The sequence below is a fragment of the Phocoena phocoena genome, chromosome 6, assembly GCF_963924675.1.
Source record: "Phocoena phocoena chromosome 6, mPhoPho1.1, whole genome shotgun sequence".
Classification (NCBI taxonomy): Eukaryota; Metazoa; Chordata; class Mammalia; order Artiodactyla; family Phocoenidae; genus Phocoena; species Phocoena phocoena.
The window spans coordinates 44964410-44987951 of NC_089224.1; the positions used below are offsets into that span (position 1 = coordinate 44964410).

The window sequence follows — 23542 nt, forward strand, 5'->3', positions numbered from 1 at the left end:
CACAAGGCAAAAAGTTCTGATTCTCCTCTCCTGTAAGACATTCTCAAGCCTGGGTAACAGAAACCACATAGCTCAAACAGCAGCAGTAACACTTAGAAGATGCTCTCCAATAGCAAAATAATGCAAGGCACATATGTAATTTAAAATGTTCTAGCACCCACATCAAAACAGTATAAGAGAAACAGGTAAAATGAGTTTTAGTACCTTATGTAACTTAATATATCAAAAATGTTATTGTTGCAATGTATAATTGATACAAAATTTGAGATCTCATTCTAAATGTTACTTAGGGGATCCTCCTTTCAACAGACCTTTTTTTCTGTTTTTACCAAGTGATGTTAACTAGCAGACATACTCCAGCCCAGACTCACAGTAAAGGCATTTATTGGGTAGGTACCACAGGCTAGATCCATAAAAGGCACTCGCTAGGGACTCAGAACTCCCAAGGCAAGACTAAGGAGGCAGGTTATAGACATGGCACATAGAAGAAAACAGACACCGGAAGATTTTAAGGTCACACAGCTAATAAGTGCCAAGGCAGAAAGAAACCAGATCTGATGGCAACGCCTGTTCTCTTTCTATTCTCTTTGTGCCCCACCTGCTTTCTTGAGAGCCAGTATGTGAAACATTTACATTTACTACATGTGAGACAAAGATCTGGGAAATGCAACAGTGTACAGTTACACCACGAAAGTAACAAATTAATCCCAGGCTTAGTATCCAAGCCAAACTTTTTCTTCCAGTACCATCTACCATACTTTATAAATCCACATCATTCTAGAGTTTTGTGCACTGCATTATTAAAAAAACCACATTGCACCCATTTTCTTAGGTCATTACCCCCAAACACATGTTTTTGACGGCCATAGAGATTTTGATCAGGATGTCCCCTAAACACAAACTCCAGCCTCCCTCTCCCTTCGAACAATCATGTTCATTCAGTCACTCAAAAAATACTGACTGAGCAACCACAGGCCAGGTAGTATTGTGGGTGTTGGGGATAAAGTGGCAAACAGGACATATGGGGTCCATGCCCTCACACCGTTTACATTCTAGAGGGGAAGATGAAAAACATATAGTGTCAGGTGCAGAAAAATGATAGGAAAAATGAAAGGGGAGGGGCACGTAATGATTTTAGTCTATCCTCATTATTTATTAGGTTGAACCACATGAAATTACTGATATTCAACCATTTCTAGCTTACAGAACAGGCAATTTCATTTGGTTCAAGCTAATAGCTTCATTTCATCAGGTAACATTCAATGCTTCTGATGGACTAGGGAATATTTAAATACCTGAAAAGCAGAAGACACACAGAACAGGACTGAATAAACCTTCCTTCCATAACAGTCAAGGTAGGAGAGGCGTTGGGTACAGCGAGCCCAGAGTTAACAGACTGGAAGAGTAGGATGGACTGAGGTGATGGTCAGGGTGAATGGATGGGGGACGCTGATAGGAGATACCAAGTGCTTTACCCTCTGTGGTACTTCTCCCCACCGCTCTGGCTCAAGTAGCAGACTGCAGTTACCTGTCTCCATCCAGAGCATTCTGGGAAGTGGTTACTTCCCCCAGGAATGGGAGGTGGGGGCAGCAGGAGGATGGGATCCCTAGGAGACCACCCTTTTTCTTATGACTTCTTCAACTACTTCTAAATGCAGAGAAAGCCCAGGATCTTGGCAGTCCATTATTGTTCAATATTTTGGTAAAGGAACATTATAGATTCCTTGTGCAATTAAGTAACAGAAAATCCCTAGCTCAGGAACCAACTATTGATCTTAACATCACAAAAAGACAACCAGACATTACGTGCCTCCTGATATGATGCAGAAAGATTCTCACCAAGAATTCAAACCTGGTTCTGATCAGGCCTCCGGAGTTAAGCACTGGTTTACGGTAAACAGAGGGAACAGGGGAAGACACTAAATGAGACTTAAGGATGCAATCAGTAAAATCCAGCATGTGGGGAGACTATAGGACAAAAAAGAAAAAAAGCCTTCTCTGGACCCTCATTTCAACAAACCAACTACAAAAAAAATGTCTGTGGGACAATAGGGAAAAAGAGAACACTGCCTAGACATCTAATACTAAGGAAATACTAAGTAATTTGTTTCTTAAAAAGTTCTTTTAAAGTTACAAACTGATAAATGTTGAAGCTGGGAATTAGGAACTTGAGAGTTCATGATGATTCTTCTATTTTGTATCTGTGGGCCTGTGTCCCCTTTCCCACAAGTCCCCACACATTGTCCACTTGAGCTGAGAACGACTGTACAGGAGGAGCCTGAGCATTTTAGACGACTGCTCACCTGTCAATGAACTGATCAATAATGACGATATCGCCAGGCTGAATCTCTTCCTTCAAGGAACCGCAAGCTGTGGTCACTATGACATGTGTACAGCCCTCCTCCTTCAGAGCCCAGATGTTCGCCTGATAGTTGACTTTTGAAGGCATGATGGTATGCTGCCTCCCATGCCTAAGGAAAGAGAGTAAATATATTAAATATGGTAGAGGAGTGAGCAGGGCATTTTTTTTTTTTTTCAGTACGCGGGCCTCTCACTGCTGTGGCCTCTCCCGTTGCGGAGCACAGGCTCCGGACGCGCGGGCTCAGCAGCCATGGCTCACGGGCCCAGCCGCTCCGCGGCATGTGGGATCCTCCCGGACCAGGGCACGAACCCGTGTCCCCTGCATCGGCAGGCGGACTCTCAACCACTGCGCCACCAGGGAAGCCCGAGCAGGGCATTTTTAATACTCTTGGAAAAGAAAACTCATTTACAGCAGTGCCTTCCAGCCCTTCCCACCAAAATGCTTTCCTTGGCAGAGGAAGAGTGAGAACAGGCCAGGCAATAACCAGCCTACTTTAAGTATAAACTATGTGGTTTTAAAGTGCAGACTCAGGACTTCCCTGGTGGTGCAGTGATTAAGAATCTGCCTGCCAGTGCAGGGGACATGGGTTTGAGCCCTGGTCCGGGAAGACCCCACATGCCGCGGAGCAACTAAGCCCATGCGCCACAACTACTGACCCTGCACTCTACAGCCCAAGAGCCAAAACTACCGAGCCCACGTGCCACAACTACTGAAGCCCACGCGCCTAGACCCCGTGCTCCGCAACAAGAGAAGCCACCGCAATGAGAAGCCCGTGCACCACAACGAAGAGTAGCCCCTGCTCGCCGCAACTAGAGAAAGCCTGCACGCAGCAACGGAGACCCAACACAGCCGAAAATAAAAATAAATAAAGTGCAGATTCAATTTACATTTCATAGTTTACTTTCCTATCAAGAGTAGGTAATAGCTTACTTAGAATTCACTCTCCAGGAAAATATGCCATGTCTATCCTGTGGGGCACCAACACCCCAGAATCTGAGGCATCTGGTCTCTCATAAGCCATGACACAGAAAACAAGAGGTGCCAAGGAAGAAACACCCAAAATAGAAACTCAAGTTTCCAGTCTAATCTCTCTATTCTTTTCTGCCTGATCACCCAAAGAAATTAATGAAACATTTAAAATATTAGATTTCCCAGTTGTTTATGTTGACATCAGCAGGTATGGTCCAAGAATGGATCACCTCACTCATCATTACTGTTATGGGCTGAATTATGTCCCCTCCAAATTCTTAGGCTGAAATCCGAACCCCCAGTACATAAGAATGTGACCATATCTGGAGACAGGGTCTTTAATGAGGTAATTAAGTTAAAATGAAGTCATTAGAGTGGGTCCTAATCCAACACGAATGGCGTCCTTATAAAAAGACACAGACATACACAGAGAAGAACATGTGAAGATACAGGGAGAAGACAGTCAGGTACAAGCCAAAGAGAGGGGCCCGGAACAGATCCTTCCCTCCCAACCTCAGAAGGAGCCAACCCTGCTGACCCCTTGATCTCCGACCTCTACCCTCCAGAACTGTGAGGAAACAAATTTCTGTTGCCACTCAGTCTGTGGCACCTTGTTATGGCAGCCCCAGCACACTTAACACAACCGCTAATGATTTCATGTCACGCTTCAAACAAAATCCAAACACTCTGCCACGGCGCTCGTATCATCTGGGCCCAGCCTACAAACAGCAACGTCAGTCCTTACCTTTATCCCTTCCCACCGGGGCTCAGCCTCACTGGCCTCGCTGCTTAGCTCCCACATCACCTCCCCAGAGGAGTGCTTTCCATGACCACTGCATCTCCATCACATCACTACCCCCTGACCTTATTTTTCTTTCTGGCACCTATTGGCCACTCAAACTATATATTTCCTTCTCAGTGTCCATCCTTCCCACTAGCATCAGCCCTGAGACGGTGAGGCCCTTATCTGTCTTCCCTGCTGGTACCTAGAACTGGACTTGCCATATGAGTAGTTCAATCTGTTGGATGAAAAACTGAGTACTTACACACACACTCTTTCCCCCTATCTCTCTCACACACTCACACACACACCCAGTGTGCCAGGAAACAGCCAGTAACGGGAACTTGACTTCTAAAATTATCTTTAAAACTTCACACGTTAGAGGGTATATTTATAAGCAGTATTTCACAGAGAGTTAAAATTATCCTGAGCTGCTTGAAAAAGTATGAACATCACAGGTAATGTTCTGCCACAGGAAGGCTAAGTGTCAAGAGACCAGTGGTCTTCACATGTGATAATATAGAAACAGGCTTTCAAGGAAGTAACAACACACAAAAATCTCACTTTGTACGATAATGATTAAAAGTTTGGGCTTTGAAGTAAAACTGCCTGGGTTCAAATCCTAGGTCTGCCACTTACTAGCTGTGTGACCTCATCAAAATCACTCAGCTTTCTCAGCCCCCAATTTTTTTTTTTTGATCTGTAAAATGGATAATAAAAAACCCTGCACCACAGGGTTGCTATCCAATATCCCTTGTATCATTCCATATTGATATTTTGAAATAAACTTTAATGTCTCTTCTTCACCAACAACAGAATTAAGAATATGGAAATAATTTGTACATAATTGCAGACAAGCATTAGCATATGAGGGTTTTTACCCCAAGGTCATAAACGACCTCTCAGAAGGTGGAAGTCCATGAATGCCCAGAAAGTATGGTAGTCCCCGCTTATCCACAGGAAATGTGTTACAAGACCCCCCTGTGGCTGCTTGAAACTGCGTATAGTACTGACCTCCATATATGCTATGTTTTTTTCCTATACTAACAGGTGGGTAGTGTACACAGCGTGGATATGCTGGACAAAGGAATGATTCCTGACCCGAGCAGAGGGGGTGGGATGGCACAAGATTTAAAACTTATGAATTGTTTATTTCTAGACTTTTCCATTTAATACTTTTGGACCACAGTTGACTATGGGTAACTGAAACCGTGGGTAAGAGGGGACTACTGTACATGCATTTTTTCTAAGGCTGGTCTCCAAATCTCTGATTAGATTTTCAAAAGAAATTCACATATCAAAAGGAGTTTAGAACCACTGCATGAAGTGGTTCACAGTCCGACACACTTCATTTCAGCTGGCAAGAATATAAAACCTTCACCATGGGGCTACAACATGAACCATTTTCTCTTACAGTCTGGAAAAAATTAAGCGTTTCTCCAGCAATGACCACAGACCAACAAAGAAGGTTGCCTGAAATCAACCCTATGCGACCATCTAGAACTAAAATTTAGTTTTACTGGACTCAGCAAAGCCACTTCCGTTTCAAAAATGCAGTGTGGCAGACAGACCCTAGGGTGGTCTTCATTTTCATGCTCTGAATAATTCCTTCCTTCTCGACTGTGGGCGGACCTGAGATGCTTCCAACCAACAGAACACAGCGGAAGGTACTGGGAGTCACTCCCATGATCAGGCCCCAGCCTGCCAGCATGCAGTACCTGGCCCTCCTGCTGGCCTTGCAGCAGCAAGCTGCTGTCTTGTGAACTGCCCACGGGGAGGGCCACAAAGCAGGGAACATGGACAGCCTCTAGGAGCTGACGGCCTCAGTCCTTCAACCCTGAGGAACTGAGTTCTGCCAACTCCTACATGAGCTTGAACGAGGACCTGGAGCTCCAGATAAGAACAAGCACTTAAATATACCCATGTGACACAATATATACTTGTGTGACCCTGAAGAGGACGCAGATGAGCTGTGCCCACACTCGGGTTACCTGGAAACTGTGGGATAATGTATGCTATTTCAGGCTGCTAAATTTGTGGTCATTTGTTATGCAGCAATAGAAAGCTAATACATGCAGTCTGACTAATTTCTAACTGTGATAAAATGACTTGCTCTTCTCTTTAGGGAACAGTACGAGCCTTGTCAAGGCAATAAGGGTGTAGACACCACCGAGAACCCACTTCAGTGACCCGAAACCCACTCCCCACAAATATACAACTATTACTACACAAGGGGTCATGAATGAAGCAGTTTTTCTTGATCTTGTTAACTAGAAGATAAAAGACAGAAAAGAACAAAAGAAAACATTTCCTCTTGCAGCTAGAACTGAAAGCAGAGCTTCAAGTTTAGTCAAATCATTGCATCACTCATTGGATTGTTCTAAACATTTTGCCAACCTAAGGGGGGATAGGCAAGATCTTTAATCTCCAAAGTCAGTAAAACCTACCCTGAAACTGTAAGCGATAAAGATGACTCAGATGCTATGGCTCCACCAACACATTAAAAACTCATACCTGCATCATTACTCTTTTCACAATTTAAGTAAAATTTTAAATGTTCTTTAGTAGTAACATTCAAAAGCTTGAAATACGTTACCTTGCAAGGAGGACGCAATCAACATTCTTTATTTTCCCCAAAATTAAGGCATCAGAAGGCTGCACACAGTGAAAAATGGTTACAAGTCAGTGATTTAAAAACACATATAGAAACAATCAAAAAGCTGCCATTTCAATTGTTCATCTGTAGTAGGATTCATAGAAACTTGGGGTCTGAGGGTATATTTCAAAGAAGTAAAAGAGTCTAGATTTGATGGATCAACTTAGTCACTCAATATTTACTGAGACCTCTCTACCAGTACAGAGATTCGTAAGACTTAGAAGCGTGCGTGGGTAGGTAGCATTTAGTAAGATCTATTTGTAGCAAGCACCCCTGGGGACTCTGATGCCACACTGATCATACACAGATGTGTCAAGGCTATTTAGCAGGTTCAAGAACAGGTGTGAGAGTGGAATGCAAAAGGAATAGGAGGCCCCTATCAGGGAATTTAAGAACTCAGCACTGGAACCGTTTGCTGTGTTAACCAGGTCTAAGATGGCCACAAGATAACCTCAGGTAATGGAGGAAAAAGTCTGAGAACATAGGAGGTTAAGAAAACATGAGGCTAAGAAGTGAACAAGCTGACAGCAGGACTTGGAGGATACCGGATAAAATCTAAGGACTTGGCTGAAAAGGAGGGTTTGGTTGGGATTGCCAAATACAGGGATCTTCGTAGGAGGATCAGAGGAACCACAGCATTTGGAAGTAGCCCTATGGAGTTAGGAGAAGGCAGACACCTTCACCCTAGCTGGGAGAACTAAACAGCCTCCTTTTAATAGAAAAGGAGGAGTGTTTTATTTCCAATTCAGTTATGCAGTTGTGTTCTCATTCCCCCAAAATCCCCCTTTGGGCCAGGGCTTACTAAGAAAAGGCCATTAGATATTTCCTCCCATTTGTTAAAGACTGTGGTATGACCGATGGGCCCCAAATTAGAAGCTGATTTGAATGCAGTGATCTGGAGAGTACAGTTCCTGTGTTTGAAATGAGCATCTGGCTTCTAGGGATATAATTAAGAAATTATTTGTACACATTTAAAAGCCATGTTCTCAGTAGTCAAGTCCAAGGCAATCTCAGGGATACTGTCTCAGTTGGCAGAGCCCAGTAACAGAAACTCCTGGCCTCTCTCAGCCTGGGGCAGGCAGCCCTGTGCTGCCAAGACAAAAGCAATTTAAAAAGATTTTTTAACTTAAAAATCAAGCCAGCAAGGAGAAAGAAAAAAGCTAGTATGTCTCCACTAACTGGATATTAACCTTGCCAAATGGAGTGTCCACATATTTTTCGGTTCTTCCTTCTAAGATTTCTGGATCATCCAGGCCTGTCCCACCAATTATTCCAATCTGAAGGAGACAATAAAAAGATATCACATTTGATCAGTTTGCAGTAGAAACAAAATCATTATTTTAAGCAAATTCGTTTATCCATACTATATGCTCTTCTCCATTCCTGGTAAGCCCTAGTTATTTTAAAAATCTGAACATTCCTGAAAAGCAATCATTTATTCAGCAAACATTCAAAAGCCTTCTATATTCCAGAAATAACCAAAGCATGAGTCACCTTTTCGGACTAAATCACGTTCTTGCTGACTATCTAAATAACAAATTAGCATGGAAACGTACTTCAACTAGTTTAAATCATAAAGCCAAACCTAAAAATAGGTAAATATGGTTGGAGAAAGTACTTTCTAACCAATTTTATTATCTCTACTAAATGCGTGATGGAATAAATGTTCAAAAAACAACTAGGATAGAAAATATTCAGCATTTCCATTTGGTAAGGGTTTCTCCTCATTACCGCACTTGATAAAGAAACGAGAGATTTTCTTCCCTATGCCACTAAAATCAGAGCTGTAAGGGATCACAGAAAGAGGAATCTGGAATAGCATGAAAAGTTAGCCTCTATATTTATGAACTCCAGCTGTCATTCATATACATGTAGATGTAAGTAATTCAAAGGTCTGTAGTTCCAAATTATTTTCAAGTGTCTTATTGCATTTTCCAGACATTAACTTAATTGTCCTCGTCTTCAGGAAGTAATCTGAGTCTAAAAACCCTGATATTACCCTATAGAGTTAATCCAATTTGATGATTAAGACACCTGAACAAAAACAATTACAAAGGTAACTAAATATATTAACGAAACTGTTAACTAAAAATGAAATAACTGAAATCATTAGGAAGGTTTCCCTGGGTTGATACTTCCTAAAGGAAAAATACTATTTAAATTGTCAGCAACAGGCTACAGAGATGAACTAGAAACCTAATAAAAAGTCACCTGAGCATTTTTTTTCAATGAACAGCTTTAAATCTATTGTCACTTGAGTAAAATTTCTACTCAGCGGAAGTAGCTCCTTGAGAACAAAACTCCAAAGTTAAAAATTAACTGAACATCTGAATTAAATAATTTTGAGATCAGGTTATACAGTTGATTTATACTAGTATGTGGGAAAATAGTTACCTCTCTGGCCCTATTTCCTAGAAAAATAAATCAACAAAATAAGAAAAAGGGCGATTGAGTAAGATTTTTACAAAGAACTGCAGGTTACATGATTTAGTACTTGGAAAGCATCCTCAAGTGGCTAAACCAGTTTTTGAAGTTGCTGCCACCTTGTGGTACATTGTTGAAACCACAGCAGGTTACATATTCTACAGCAAGTCAACATTTTTCTTTGTTACAACTTAACATTGTAGGTAAAGACTGATCAATACAGGACTGCAGTTTTCAAATCAACAGAAGTGTTCACTTAAGTCAGTGGGTTTAAATTCATTTCAGTTCAGTAGAAATTTTAAAAATCGCACTATTTTATGAAATCCTAACCCATCCTCTAGCTGGTGTCTTTATTTTATCATTTCATGTAAGGCCGAAGCACCACAGATCATAGTTGGGATGGGGTAGGGGGTGCAATGAACTGTCCAGCCCATGTCATCACCTCAGACCGCCGAACTGAGGTGCTGACTTTGAAATTACTCTCAGCCTACCCTCTGGGGACTCTACTACTCATGGAAACGTCTGGTGTTTTTGCTTCCTTTTTTTAAAAAAAATACTACCACTCTGACTTGGCTGTTTCTGGCCGTTCCCCTGGGCCATGGCATCTCGCATTCTGGATCTAACACTGGACTCAGACTCGTATATACAAAACAAACCAGACTTGGTTTTGAAACCACCCTCTGTTTAGGCAAGCCAGCCCAGCCTCACAGCAGTGAATAAGAAATGCCAGTTGGGGTCTTGCTGAAGTTCAGTGCCCTGGAGCCCACCCTCAGCAGCCCCAAACTTCAGCCCAAACCACTCTGGCTGCATGATGACCATGCACTGGGTAGCTGCTAACTCAGCCCTCAGTGAGGAATATTTAGTACTGGGTGTGAAAACAAGAGCCGTTACCGCTCATCAGAAAGGCCAGGATGTGTTCTCTGGCACTGGAGTTATCTGCAGGAGAGCCCGTCCAGTCAAACTGGCTCAAGTTGTTTCTCAAAACCCATATCTTGGAAGGGACACAGGACAAGTGTAGCAACTGAGTACAGCCACACCAGGGAACTCAATCCCTAACCTTTTTCTTGCTGCAGACGGAGGCCAGCAGTGCCAAGATATGGCAATGTCGCCACCTGCTGGCTCCATGGTAAAGTATAACTATGGGACGAAACTCCCAAGCACCAGTGGCCTGTCATTCCCCTCCAGCCTCTAAATTCAAGTGGTCAACTCAGTACCTGCCTTGATAAAGTAACTGTGTCTTTGCATTTACATGTCACAGGCACTGTGGCCAAGTTCTCCAGGGGCCTTACCTCATTTAATTTTCACAACCACCCTGTAAGATGGGCCCTATAGTGTAACACCCATTTTATAAAAGAGGAAAGAGAAACACAAAACTTAAAAGAAATTTGTCCAAAGAGCAAATTATAAAGAGCAAAGCTGGGATTGGAACCCAGGTCTTTCATACTCAACCACTATTATGTACTACCTCCCAGTATCCCCTGGAATCCTTGATAAACACCACAACCTATTAGAAATTTGTCTCCATGTTATGAAGAAACTGGTCCTCAGAGTTCAAGTTCTGGACCAAGGTCACAAAGTAAGCATGGAAACAGCAACTCTGGGCACCTGAGTGAACCACCTTGGAAGGGAGGGGGCTGTCCATGCATGATCTCATGCATACTTACCAGGCTTCCTAGGCCAGAGGCATCGCCCTCAGTCCAAGCAGTCCTAGGAATGCTTAGGAAAAGTGTTCAAGGTCTGAGATGGAATTTCTAGGCCAATTCTGCCCAGCCAGGACTTCTTCACTACACAAGATAAAGTTCTGAAATAAGGACCCCCTGGTCCATCAAGGCCATTGCTAGATTTTAACAGCAAGTTGATTCATCCCACACTTTTCCACTTGCAGACCACCAAGTCAAACTCCTCAAAAAGAAGAGATGGTTTGACTTCCTCTCTGAGACTGTGTAAGCATTTTATCTAAATGTTGGCTTACCCAGCCAGAATGGTTACTTCCAACGATGCCAAAAGGGTTCACACCAACCCCTACCCTGTGTCCACTTCCCCTGGTACCAGCCACAGGAGATTTCACATACCCCACTTGGTTTCAACAGCTGTTCACCATCACTTTATACTACATGGAGGAACCTAGCACCCCATGAAGTGGAGAATTTCATTCTTTTCTTATGCCTAATATTCCATTGTGTATATATATACCACTTCTTTATCCTTTCGTCTGCTCATGGGCACTTAGGTTGCTTCCATCAACATTTGTAGACTTTTTGATGATAGCCATTTTGACAGGTGTGAGATGATCTCATTGTGGTCTTGATTTGCCTTTCTTTGATGATTAGCCATCATCAAAGGGCAGGATTTGACTATTTTTGGAAAAAGGGTCTTTGAAGAGGTAATTAAAATTAAATGAGGTCTTGGGGGGAGTGCTAATCCAAAATAACTTCAGGTTCAGAACATCTGTAGTTTTTAATTTAACCAACCTCTCCTTGCAAAGTCAAGATATTATTCTAATGGGCAGACACCCTCTTTGAATATACAGTTCACTTCCGGAAGTGGTCAGTGACTTTTTGAGGAGGATTTTCCTCAAAGCTTGCTGTACTCTGTAGCACTCTCCTTCACTTGTGGAAGAACATAGGGTTCTTCCTGGTGCTCCTCCTGGGTCAGCTGCTGGATACTAGAATCCCCAGGGGAGCTTTCAGTACCAAAGCCCAGGTCCCAGATTCCAGATATTCTAATTGAGCAAGACAGAGTTGTTATTTTTCTTAAAGCTCCTCAGGTGGTTCTAATGTGTAGCCATAATTGAGCACCCTTGCTCTAGGGCCCAGATCATCAATTTCTAAAATCTGGGCTAGCTGAGCATCATAGGCTGAATAATGGCTCCTGCAAGAGAGCCTGTCAGCATTCTAATTACGAGAACCTGTGCATGTTACCTGTGTGATTAATGATTTTGAGATGGGGGGATGATTCTGGATTATCTGGGTGGACCCTAAATGTAATCACAAGGGTCCTTTTAATAAGGTCGAATGAGGAAGAAGGCGATGTGATGATGGAAGCAGGTGGAGAAAAGGCGATGTAATGTAGGGCCCAGAGCCAAGGAACGCTGGTGATCTCTAGAAGCCGGAAAAAGCAAGGAAACATTCACCCTTAGATCCTCCAATAGGACCTGCCCTACTGACATCTTGATTTTAGCTCCATAGGACTCATCCTGGACTTGTGACTGCTAGAATTGTTAAGCGACTACACCTGTGTTGTTCTATGCCCTCCAGTTTGTGGTGGTTGTGAGAGCAGCCAAGGAAACTAGTTCACTAAGAAACACCTGAGGAACTTGTTAAAAATGCAGATGCCCAGCCTTTTCAAAGCTCCATGGCCAATGGTTATCACATTTTAGCGGGTACCTGAATATACTGAGGCTCTTGAAAATCCAATTTGCTGCCCACTTCCCTATTTCAGATTCAGCAGGATTGGGGAAGGGCCCAAGAATTTGCATTTCTAACAAATTCCCAGGAGGGTGCAGATGCAGCACAGGCTTTGAGAACTACTGCTTTAGATGCTTTTGAGGCACAGACTAGAATACCATGATTATAATCACAATCAAAAAACCTCCCTCAGGGATTTCCCTGGTGGTGCAGGGGATAGGAATCCGCCTGCCAATGCAGGGGACACGGGTTCAACCCCTGGTCTGGGAAGATCCCACATGCTGCGGGGCAACTAAGCCTATGCGCCACAACTACTGAGCCTGAGCTCTAGAGCCCATGAGCCACAACTACTGAGCCCACGTGCCACAACTACTGAAACCTGTGTGCCTAGAGCCCGTGCCTCACAAGGAGCCACCTCAAGATGAAGCCCGCGCACCACAATAAAGACCCAAAGCAGACACACACACACACACACCCCTTTCTCAAAGTAACAACAGCAAAAAAGCCCCCATCTCTGTTTTTCTCTGCTGCTCAGGACACCAACCTGGCTGCTTCTTCATCTCCTCACCAGGCAGTCTCTGTCTCAGGGATTTATAGCCCAGGGGTCCTCAACCAAGTGCTGAGGCTCTCCTGAGAGGTGCCTGGAAATCCACAGGGAAATTTCTGGCTGCCACAATGACTGGAGGGAGTGCTACCAGCATTTTGTGGGGAGAGGGGACCCAGGATGTGTACTATGTCCTACAATGCTCAGGACAGTTATACTAAGGGAGGAATTGTCGTACCCCAAATGGCATTGTGTCTCTAGGCAAAAAATGAAGGCTCATTGGTCATTTGGTTTCTGACTGGGGCCTGTGGGTTGTCCACCAGTTTCTGAAGGTCACTCAAGGACTTTCAGTGTGAAGGCCTTTGCTGGCCGCACTCAGCCATCAAAAAGGAGAGTTTCAAAGGCCTGTTCTCCACAGTCTAGACTTGCCCATCCCCCTTAATATTGATACCATTTTGTTTATAGCCCACTACCCAACTATGATGGGACCATATCCCCTCCTTGTCATAGCAACCATGTAAACAAGAGTTATTTTTAATCCCTCAGAGTAAAAGCTGGGCAGCTGCCTAGGGGAGCCATGGCCCATTACAGGAGCCCTCCGGAATGCCAGAGATCGGTTCAGCCCTCTGCATGGCCAAGCATGCCACTGCCCGTGGCTGTTGCCGGAGGACACTGCCTCCCTGAGGTCCTCCCAGACAGTGGCTGCTACTAATACTATGGGAGAGTATCCACTGGGCATTCGGCAGGCAGCTTGCTTCATGCAAACACTCTACACTCCCCCTTCCTTAAGGCTGCATGACCTTTGTCAACAGAATAAAACAGGGCACCGGGACCACATGTCAGATTTCAGAAATGGCTCACAACATGTAGTTGGTGGAATGCCAGGCTCTAGGCCAATTCTATCACTACCTAGGTCCAACTATAATTCTGGACTCCTTAGGTGACCTTTCTGGGCCTCAGCTTTATGTCCACAAAAAGAGGTTTGTGTGGTTATATGGTCTTAAGGAACACTCCAGCTCTATATTTTATGATCTGGGGATAGGATATGGTTTCCATTAGCTTATTTTGCTCTGGACACTAGCAGTTCATGTTTTCTATATAGGACGTTGCCTCAGCAGTCTGGCAGAAGTGGTGTAGGAATCATGGATTTGCAACAGCAAAATTATCACCTGTTCTAACCCCAAAGAGAGAAATCAGCAGGCAGGCCTAGCACTATTTGTACCTATTAATTTTATATTCAGCAGCTGGCCAAGAACAAAAATGTACATCATTCAATATTTACATCAGGGCTCTGATCACAGTGCCCATTCTGCACTTAAATGCACTGCACTAATTTTAAAGGGAAACTGTGGTAGGGAGAATGCAAAACCAGGTTAAAGTGAGACTGTTTTAAATACCACTGCTCTCTATTTTTAATGTCACTTTAAGTGTATTCCTGTAAAGGAAAGGCAATAGTTTCCTGCCTGCCCACTGAAAACTGTGGCCTATCATAATGTAATTTTTGGAGAAAAGATGTTCAAAATTAATCTCATCTCCCTCACTTAGAAGCACTACCATTTAATAAGTTTCAGCCATGTGCTAGAAAGACAATACAATTCTAACGTCCCAGCAAACCCTGCAGTAATGTTCCCATTTTACTGAAATGAAAAAGAGCTTCATAAAAATTCTGCTTTGTTCTCCATGACTGATAAGGAAGAGGCATGCTACAATATTTGTTTAATGCAAGATTCTTTTCAAAATGGCAAAGGGAATACAGTATCTAAATGTGACTGCAGCTCTCCCCAGCCCACCCCCTGACATCAAGTGTCTGAAAGCTGCAAGGGCCTACTAAGCTAATCACTCTGGTTGATTACACACTGATCTCAGAGATTTGCCTTCTACAGGGGGAACTGAACACAAAACGCGGAGTCAAGAGAGAGACTTGAAGGCGACGGGCCTTCCTATCTCACGACCAAGAATTTCTACAGCCAAACAAGTCAACTGAGTTTTTAGCTGATCATAAACAGCCTAGAAGAGATCTTAACTTTGATCCTGTTTATTTCTGTGGACTGTAATTCTACAGTCTCTCCCTGCGAGACATCAACCAGGAAGAAGTGCGTCAAAGCCCCAGGGAAACTTGTTGCAATCCTCGGAACTCGTGCCCTCCTCCGGCCAAAGCTCCCACTGCACAATGATGCCTTGTACCGAGACCTGTGAGGACCAAGGGCACAAGGAAACTGATCCCTAACTTTCAAGATTGCCAACAAAGCAGTTTAAAGCCAGAGGCCTCCGAACAGAGAGTGGCCCAGCATTCCTATACTCCATTTCGGTGTTGTAAAAAACTCTCAAGAGTTCCTAAAGCAGAGATGGCCTAAGTTTAGAACACACAAAAAAGCCGGAAGCTTGCAAAAGAGCAAGCATGCAGTTTTCCCACGTGGGCCGCGGGCAGAGAGCCAAGTCAGAGCGGAAGCTTTGAAGTCGGTCAGGGCTCAAGGAACCCGTCTCAGCGGCTGCAGGTGCCCACCCACCTGGCACACCCGCTAGCCCCTGCCAGACGCATCTGCCCAGAAAGGTGCTCGGGAAGGGTTGGGCGCGGGCGCAGCACCGGTCCGCTGTCCCTCTCTCTTAACTGCTTGCCTACCCGCTGCGCGCTGCGGATGCAGCTGAGACCAAAGGTTGGGGGACGACTCTGCAATTGTTCCCTCTCCCCCGCTCGCCGCCCCTGGGCTAACCGGCCTCAGACCCTCCCCGCCGCGGCGGGGGCGCACTGGCTGGGCGCGCGGCCCAGAGGCGCGGTCCCCCCGAGCGGGAGCGGGATCGTACAGGGCACGGAGGACTGCAGCATCCGGAACGACTAATCTTACCTTCACGGCCGCGGGAGTGGCACCTGAGGCCATGGCTGCGCGAGGAAGGAGCGACGGCCTCGGGCGGGGTGGAGACGTGGAGCGGCGGAGCGAAGCGGTTTCAGGCGCTGGGCCCGGGGCTGACCAACGAGGTCCCGGGGGCGGCTGTGGCTCCTCCTCTTCCTCCCCGGGACAGCTGGATTGGCTGCTGGTGTGGGCTCTCCCCCGCCACCCCCCACCTCAATTTGAGGTTCCAGGGTCCCGCCCCGTTTGCAGACCTTTCTGGTTCTCCGTTGATTTTTTTTCGACCCCCAGTTATAACTAACGGGCTCATGATAGTGAGAATAATGGAGACCGCTGATTGAGTACTTATGTTGTTCCAGACTCTGTGCTTTGCACTTTAATCAGCTCCGTTAACCATCACAAGAACGCTACAAAGAAGGAAGAGCAGCACTCCCGGCTCCGCCTCGTCTCAGCTGCAAGCTCGGCCTTATCTGTAAAACCAGGCCCATTCTCGGTGCAGAAGTTCTCGCGGGAGGGAAAATCGTGGAGAGGAGGGAACAGGCTCTTCGCCAAGGTTACCTCCAGCTGCTAACGCGGGGCGGGGCGGGGTGTGGTTGGCTCTTCTTATCACCGTGACCCAACCGGGGGTTTGCTCCTTTCTGTTAATTCGTGGGGGACAGAGCAGGGGAGGGGTTGACCCAAGACTCAGGGATGACAAAAAGAAAATAAACAGAGTAACGTGCTGCTGGATAACCTTTCTGACCTACAAACTCTGGCCGTTTGAGGTCAGGCTTTCAAGGGGATAAAATATTACCTAACTCCCAGCCTGGGTCAACAGGGCCGGGGCCATCTTTAACCTTACCCACACCAGCCAAAATCCAAGCCAACTAGATTCAGAATCCAGACTCATGTCTTCATCACTCAACACTGGCTGGTCACCCACCCCCCACCCCCCACCCCCGTTATACCAGCCCTTCACAGGGATAATCCCTTACTCTCAAAATCCTCATCCCTTCTCTACTGGGATAATCCAATTTAAACTCCCTGGATGGATTAAACTCTTCAACAAAATGCTGGGTGACAGTGATGTTCTGATATACAGAAACTTTGCAGATTACTCTGGGGGTGGGAGAATGGCTGTGGAAGGGTAAACTTTCCTCTTTCCCTATAGCAGTAAAACACTGAAACACGATGCAAGCATAATTTCATTCAAAACATCACTGGGTGCCTCCTGTATACTGTTCACTTAAACAGTAAAGACTTTCACTCTCTCCTTATCATTTGCTCTAGGTTTAAATTTTCTTGCAATGTAAATTTTCTTCTATTTCTTTTAAGTCATAAAATGAAATAGCAAAGAATAAAAGTAGAAGATTGGGGTGCTCCTTTGAAAGAGCAGGAGGCTGGGAGTTCCTCCCAAATGTAATTTCCTAGGAGCCTGTCTGCTGCTTGTCCTATTGTTGGTAGCCCACTACTCAGAGGGGAACAATTGCAGGGACACAGATACTTGGGTTTTATGGCTGCTTCACAATTAGGGGATCTTGACCAACTTATGTGCTTTAATGTGACAAGCAAGTCCAGTTTCTACTCAGCACTGTCTCCCTGAGGAGAGTTAGACCCTGTAAACAAGTTAAATCCTGTAAGCATTAGAAGACCCCTAGACAAAGAAGGAGTTGGAAACCTGGAAGGGTTAAAAACAAAATTCAACTGAGTAAATTGGAAGTCTGACTAGCTTTATTAGGCAATTCATAAGGGCAGCATCCCACCTAGCTAGAACTAGAGTGCTCTCAGAAGTGTTGTACACAATGGAAGGTTTTTATAGGAAGAAGGATGGGGCAGGGAGCTATTAGCAAAAGAAAAGAAATGATTATTTTTAGGCCAGGACATCTTTTTGGATGGAAAGGACCAGCAAGGGTTTTATCATGCATATTGCCTCTTCTTCCTCAGTAGTGGGGGAGGGAAGGAAGGAGAGATGGATGGAGAGGACCCTTGTGACAGATTACCTCATTGGTGCTGATCAGAAAATTTCAAACTATTTCTGAGGAAGGTCGAAACTGCGGTTAGGTTAGGTATTGAGTCTAAGTTTGGTTTCATGGGCTTTTAGCACAAGCAAGTGATGCCATTTTGGGCTTGTGGTTTTCTTTTTAACAGGGCTAAACTGGACTTCTGGACTTTTCTACTTTAAATTTCAGGACAGGGCTCAAGCATTTGCTCTTGAACTTGTGATGTCTGTGAAGGGAACAGTGTCCCAAGTTTGGTCTGGTTTTTTGAGTGATGTAATTTATAAGCCATTTCTGGGAAGAAATTAGCATTTCTAGACAAAATTTAAACAATTTTTTAACTTCTCAGAAAACAGGCACCCACCCACCAGCTGACTGTAAGGCACTATTTTGTTCTTTGTGTATGGGGCATGGAGTTCAAGACAAATTGATCCCCCTTCCAAGGGGACTCTAGCAATTTTCATCATTATGCATTTTGAGAAAAGAGCATACAAATATTAGAAGCACGGGACTGGCCTGCTGTAGATAATTTGAACTGACAACAACCACTGTAGAGTTTTCTTAATAAAAGAATCGATTTTAGAAGAACATGTCAAATTAAGTTTTCAGAAAGTTAAAAACATTCAAACAAATAAATAGTTGGCACATGTCAGAGATGTATTTAACTCATTAATAAAGGAACCAGCAGGATGACAAAGCTGATTCAAAGGAGGATGTAAGATGCTGCAACAGCAGAAAAGAGAATGTTAGAATAAGATGGAAAAATTAGATACAAAACTGGTATATATTTTACAAGGCAATAAAACTCTAACCTTCGGGGTTATCATGTCTGTGAACAGATACCACCTGCATCTTCAACTTCGAAAAAAGATTGTCACTTATCTATCTTAACAAGCAAGATATATACTGAAATGCCCACGGTCACGAGACCCCTCCACAAGACCACCAGAGACAAGAGTCAAAGCCAAACGGCTAGGGTCTTTTATTGCAGGTTCGAACCTGGACCTCCGCGCACTCGTTGCCGGTGACGCTAAGAGGTCCCGATGGAGTTTAGTACAGCTCTTTTATAGACAGGTACAAACAAGCTCGGGACCTTCTGCGGGGCTTTCCAGGGGTGGGGAGTACTGATTGGCTAACTTTTAAACAAAGACACTAGTCACTGATTGGTTAACTTTTAAACAAAGACACTAGTCACCGTCTGATTGGTTGGATGGTTGCAAAAGGGGGTTCAGCAAGCATAGTTACAGAAGCGAGAGCGGCTGGTTAAGTTTCGGTTTCCTGAGGCTTTGTTTTTCAATTAGGAATACTTAAGATGGGGCCATAGTTACAAACAGTACAAACAGGAAGATCGATGCAATCCTAGCAGCGCTACGGCCTAATGGCAGGGCATCAATTCAGTCCTATTTCTACCAAAGTAGAACATAGCCCTTCATTCCCCCTTCTTTCATGAACCAGAGGAGCCAATCTTGGGTCCTCAAGGCTCAGTTTTTTCATTTTCTAAGTCCTCGTATGGCTGATATTGTGATCTTAATACCATCAGCTGAACTGTGTTTATTCTTTTTCGGACGAAATCCATGATTTTGTTGAATATACAGGGGCCTATAGTGAGGAGGAGAAGGAGGCATAGTAGAGGGCCCAGGAAGGGGAGGAGGAAGGGAAGCATCCCATGAAATCCTGACCAAAGGGGATTGTCCGCTAATTCTTTCCGGCGGCGGGCTAAGTCTTCCTGGAGCTGGTGAATTTTGTTTCTTACAATGCCTGATTTATTTGCATAAAAACAACATTTTTCTTTTAGGGCGAGGCATATCCCACCCTGTTCAGCTGTCAGCAAGTCTAAGCCCCTCCTATTTTGTAGGACCACCTCGGCCAGCGAATCTAATTGGTCCTGTAAGTCCTGAATGGTTCCAGAGAGGGCTTCTACATCTTCTATTAATTGTCTAGACAGCTGATTATAGGAGTGAAGGGAGACCCCAAGACCTGTACTCCCTATGGCCACAGCTCCTGTAATTCCTAGTCCTACCAGGAGGGGTATGGCTGTAATGGCTCGTTTGGTTCTTCCTGCCCAAAGGTCAAAGCTGGGAATGGGCAATGGAGTGTCTCCCGAGATCAGGTCTACATTAGGGAGGAGGGTGGCTAGGTTGCAGACCCCTGTCCAGTTCTGGGGTAAATAGGTGTATGCTAGGTTATTTCCACAGACAAAGACAGTGGTGTTAGGACTACAGAGGGAGGAGTTTACGGGGATATACTGACTACATCCAGTAGATGAAAGGATTCCCAAGTCAATACTGGCGTTAGAGAGGGAATCGTTCTTGACAAAGCATGAGGTATTAAAGGTAGTTGAAAACTTTGAAAATTGTATGGGAAACGGCTCGGGGAGTAAAGTTGGGTTACATTGTTTGCTGATGTTTAAATTGGCGAAAATGGGGATGGCTATAGGGCGGGGCGGTCCTTGAGGAAGGCAGAGCCAGCAATCTTGTGCTAAGTTGGGGTTGGTGGTATTTAAAAGCGCAAAAGTAGCTTCTAGTATAGTCGTGGTTTGGGGGTCCAGTTCAGAGGGATTGACCTTAGGGCGAATTAGGGGGTGGTAGCTGAGCTGTGGGTACAGATCCTGATAGGCCTTTTCTATTTGTCTTCGGGTTTCTATCTGGCGCACTTCGTCTTGGGGCCCTCCACCGTCTGACATATGTATGGGGGCCCTGGTATTCCAGCATACCGGGGTCCCGGGAGTGCCAATGCATCCAGCCTGAAGGTATTTATTATTATCACTAATGGTGGGACTTTTATTATTCTGTAGTGTGGCTGTGAAATAAGTCTTGTTATTGGTCCCTGTACATTGCTGGTAAGAGGAGTAGCACGTGCTATGCATTGATTCCTGAAAAGTAGAACAGGGACAAATAGCTCGGGGGGGGAGTGGTTTAGGCTTATGGTGGCATTGCCAGCTGGTTTTGACCCCGGTGCCTCCATATACCTGAACAAGGTATGCAGTTATTCCCCCGCAATCCTGCATATGAGTATACCTTCGGGGAACAACAGGAGTCTCGCTAGTACCTCCCCTGCACTCACACGGTGCACCATATAGTTGTTGCATTAAAGCATTCTTATTGGGGGGGGGGTTGAATCCTCCCCTCGTGGCCCGAGGGTTGAGGGTTAGGACTGTCATTAGAGCTATCAGCAGTACCTTGGTCCTCATGGGGGAGGGTATGGCGTAAGGTCAGTTTGAGGGGATTGTCCTTACTCCGATCAACCGTCCAGGTGACGTCAGCTTTAGTGGACTTGATGAGGTCAGAAAGTGGGTCCACCGGCTTGACGTGGGTGTAATGGATCCAGGCAGCTATGCTGTCCACCTTGATGGCCGTCGGCGTTGTCAGGATGATCTGGTAAGGTCCTTTCCACCTGGGTTCTAGGGTCTCTTGTCGATGGCGTTTGACAAGGACCCAGTCACCTGGTCGGAGCTGGTGTGGAGTAGGCGGGGGTCCTGTTGTATATAGCTCTTTTAGTTTGGGCCAGATTGTCTCATGTATCCGCTGTAAGGCTTGGAGGGAAGACAGGAGATTATTTTCTGGGTCCGATTGGATAAGGTTAGTCTTTAGGTTAGGGATAATAGGAGGAGGCCTACCATGTATTATTTCGTAGGGGGTAAATCCTAGCTTATAGGGGGAATTTCGCACCCTAAACAGAGCGTAGGGGAGTAGGACTACCCAGTTAGCGCCAGTCTCCATGGTTAATTAGGTCAAGGTCTCTTTTAGAGTTCTATTCATTCTTTCTACCTGTCCTGAACTCTGGGGGCGGTATGCACAATGTAATTTCCAATCAGCCCCAAGTATGGAAGCCAGATCCTGACTTACCTTAGAAACGAAGGCCGGCCCGTTGTCTGACCCTATCATAACTGGAAAGCCATACCTGGGCAGGATTTCTTCTAGTAGATTTTTAGCTACTATTTGTGCTGTCTCATTCTTGGTCGGGAATGCCTCAGTCCAACCTGAAAAGGTATCTATAAACACCAGTAAATATCTATATCCATATTTGCCAGGCTTTACCTCCGTGAAGTCCACTTCCCAGTAGGCTCCGGGCTGGTTCCCTCTTTCCCGGATGCCAGCGGTTGGTGGGTGGGTGTTAGCATTATGGAGTTGGCAGACTGCACAGCCAGCAACCAGTCGTTCAGTTTTTTCAGAGACATTTTTAATTTTAAGTCCAGTCTGTCTGATGAGATCCTGTAGCCGTCGGGCGCCCAAGTGGGTGCTACGATGGATCCGTTCAAGGACCAAGGTTCCTAGTTTTTCTGGAAGGAGGATATTGTTCTTAGCGTCCCGCCACCATCCGTCTTTAACCTACATCTTCCGAGTAGTCGGGTTGGGGCGGTAATTCCCGGGGCCCTGGATCCGGCAGTTGTAGGGGAAGTAATGGTATTGGAGTGTATGCCGCCTTTCGAGCCGTCTGGTCTGCCAAATTGTTGCCCCGGGCGACTGGATTTGTGGGTTTTTGATGCCCCGGGCAATGTACAATGGCTAACTTTTTGGGTTCCCATATGGCCGCTAGCAAGGCCAGGATTTCCTCTTTGTTCTTGATGTCTTTGCCCTCTGCTGTGAGTAGTCCCCGCTCTCGGTATATTGCCCCATGTATGTGTGCGGTAGCGAAAGCATACCGGTTGTCTGTATATATGGTGGCTTTTTGGTCTTTGCTCATCTTGAGAGCTTGGGTCAGGGCAATTAATTCAGCTTTTTGGGCTGAGGTCCCTGGGGGGAGAGTCTTTGCCCATATCACCTCAGTTTCCGATGTTACCGCTGCCCCCGCATACCTCTGACCTTGCTGGACAAAACTACTGCCGTCAGTGAACCATGTGACTTGTGCATCTAATAGGGGCTGGTCACGTAGGTCTTCCCGAACCCCATGGATCTGAGCCAGTACCTCTGCACAATCATGGAGTGGGGAGTCTAAGTCTGGGTCAGGTAATAGAGAGGCAGGGTTTAAAGCCCGTGGTGGAGTGTAGCTGATTTTGAGAGGATTTAACAGTAGACCCTGGTAGTGGACCAATCGAGCATTGCTCATCCATCGGTCGGGAGGCTGTTTGAGAACCCCGTCGATGGCGTGGGGGGTGGTGACATGTAATTCCTGTCCCATAGTTAGTTTGTTGGCATCCTTTACCAATAGGGCTGTGGCGGCGATCACCCGGAGGCAAGGAGGCCAGCCTGCAGCCACGGGGTCCAATTTCTTCGATAGGTAAGCGATAGGCCTGGTCCAAGGACCGAGGGGTTGGGTCAACACGGCCTTAGCTATGCCTTTGTTTTCATCCACAAAGAGGTGGAAGGGTTTGGAGACATCAGGGAGACCCAGGGCGGGTGCGGATAGCAAGGCAGTTTTGATCTGCTGAAACGATTGCTCAGCCTCCTCTGTCCATTCAAAGGGCGTCTGTTCTTTGGTGGCTAAGTATAGTGGTTTGGCCATTTCAGCAAATTTGGGTATCCATAAACGGCAGAACCCAGCTGACCCCAAAAATTCTCTCACCTGTCGAGGCGTGGTGGGTCTGGGGATGCGGAGGACAGTCTCTTTCCGTGCATCTGTGAGCCATCGTTGCCCCCC

The 23542-nt window shown here is 45.4% G+C and overlaps 1 protein-coding gene across 2 annotated transcripts in view; it reads right to left on the reverse strand.

Moving 5' to 3' along the window:
* The window catches only part of MTAP (methylthioadenosine phosphorylase), a 37055-nt gene extending 21036 nt beyond the window's left edge, over nucleotides 1-16019 (reverse strand). For both annotated transcript variants that reach the window (XM_065878964.1, XM_065878965.1), the window contains exons 1-4: nucleotides 15987-16019; nucleotides 7959-8045; nucleotides 6709-6767; nucleotides 2304-2471 (exon numbers count right to left, since the gene is read on the reverse strand). In XM_065878964.1, the coding sequence (XP_065735036.1) occupies nucleotides 2304-2471; nucleotides 6709-6767; nucleotides 7959-8045; nucleotides 15987-16019 (347 nt within the window). The remainder of the gene's footprint in view (nucleotides 1-2303; nucleotides 2472-6708; nucleotides 6768-7958; nucleotides 8046-15986) is intronic.
* Nucleotides 16020-23542: the final 7523 nt, after the last annotated feature.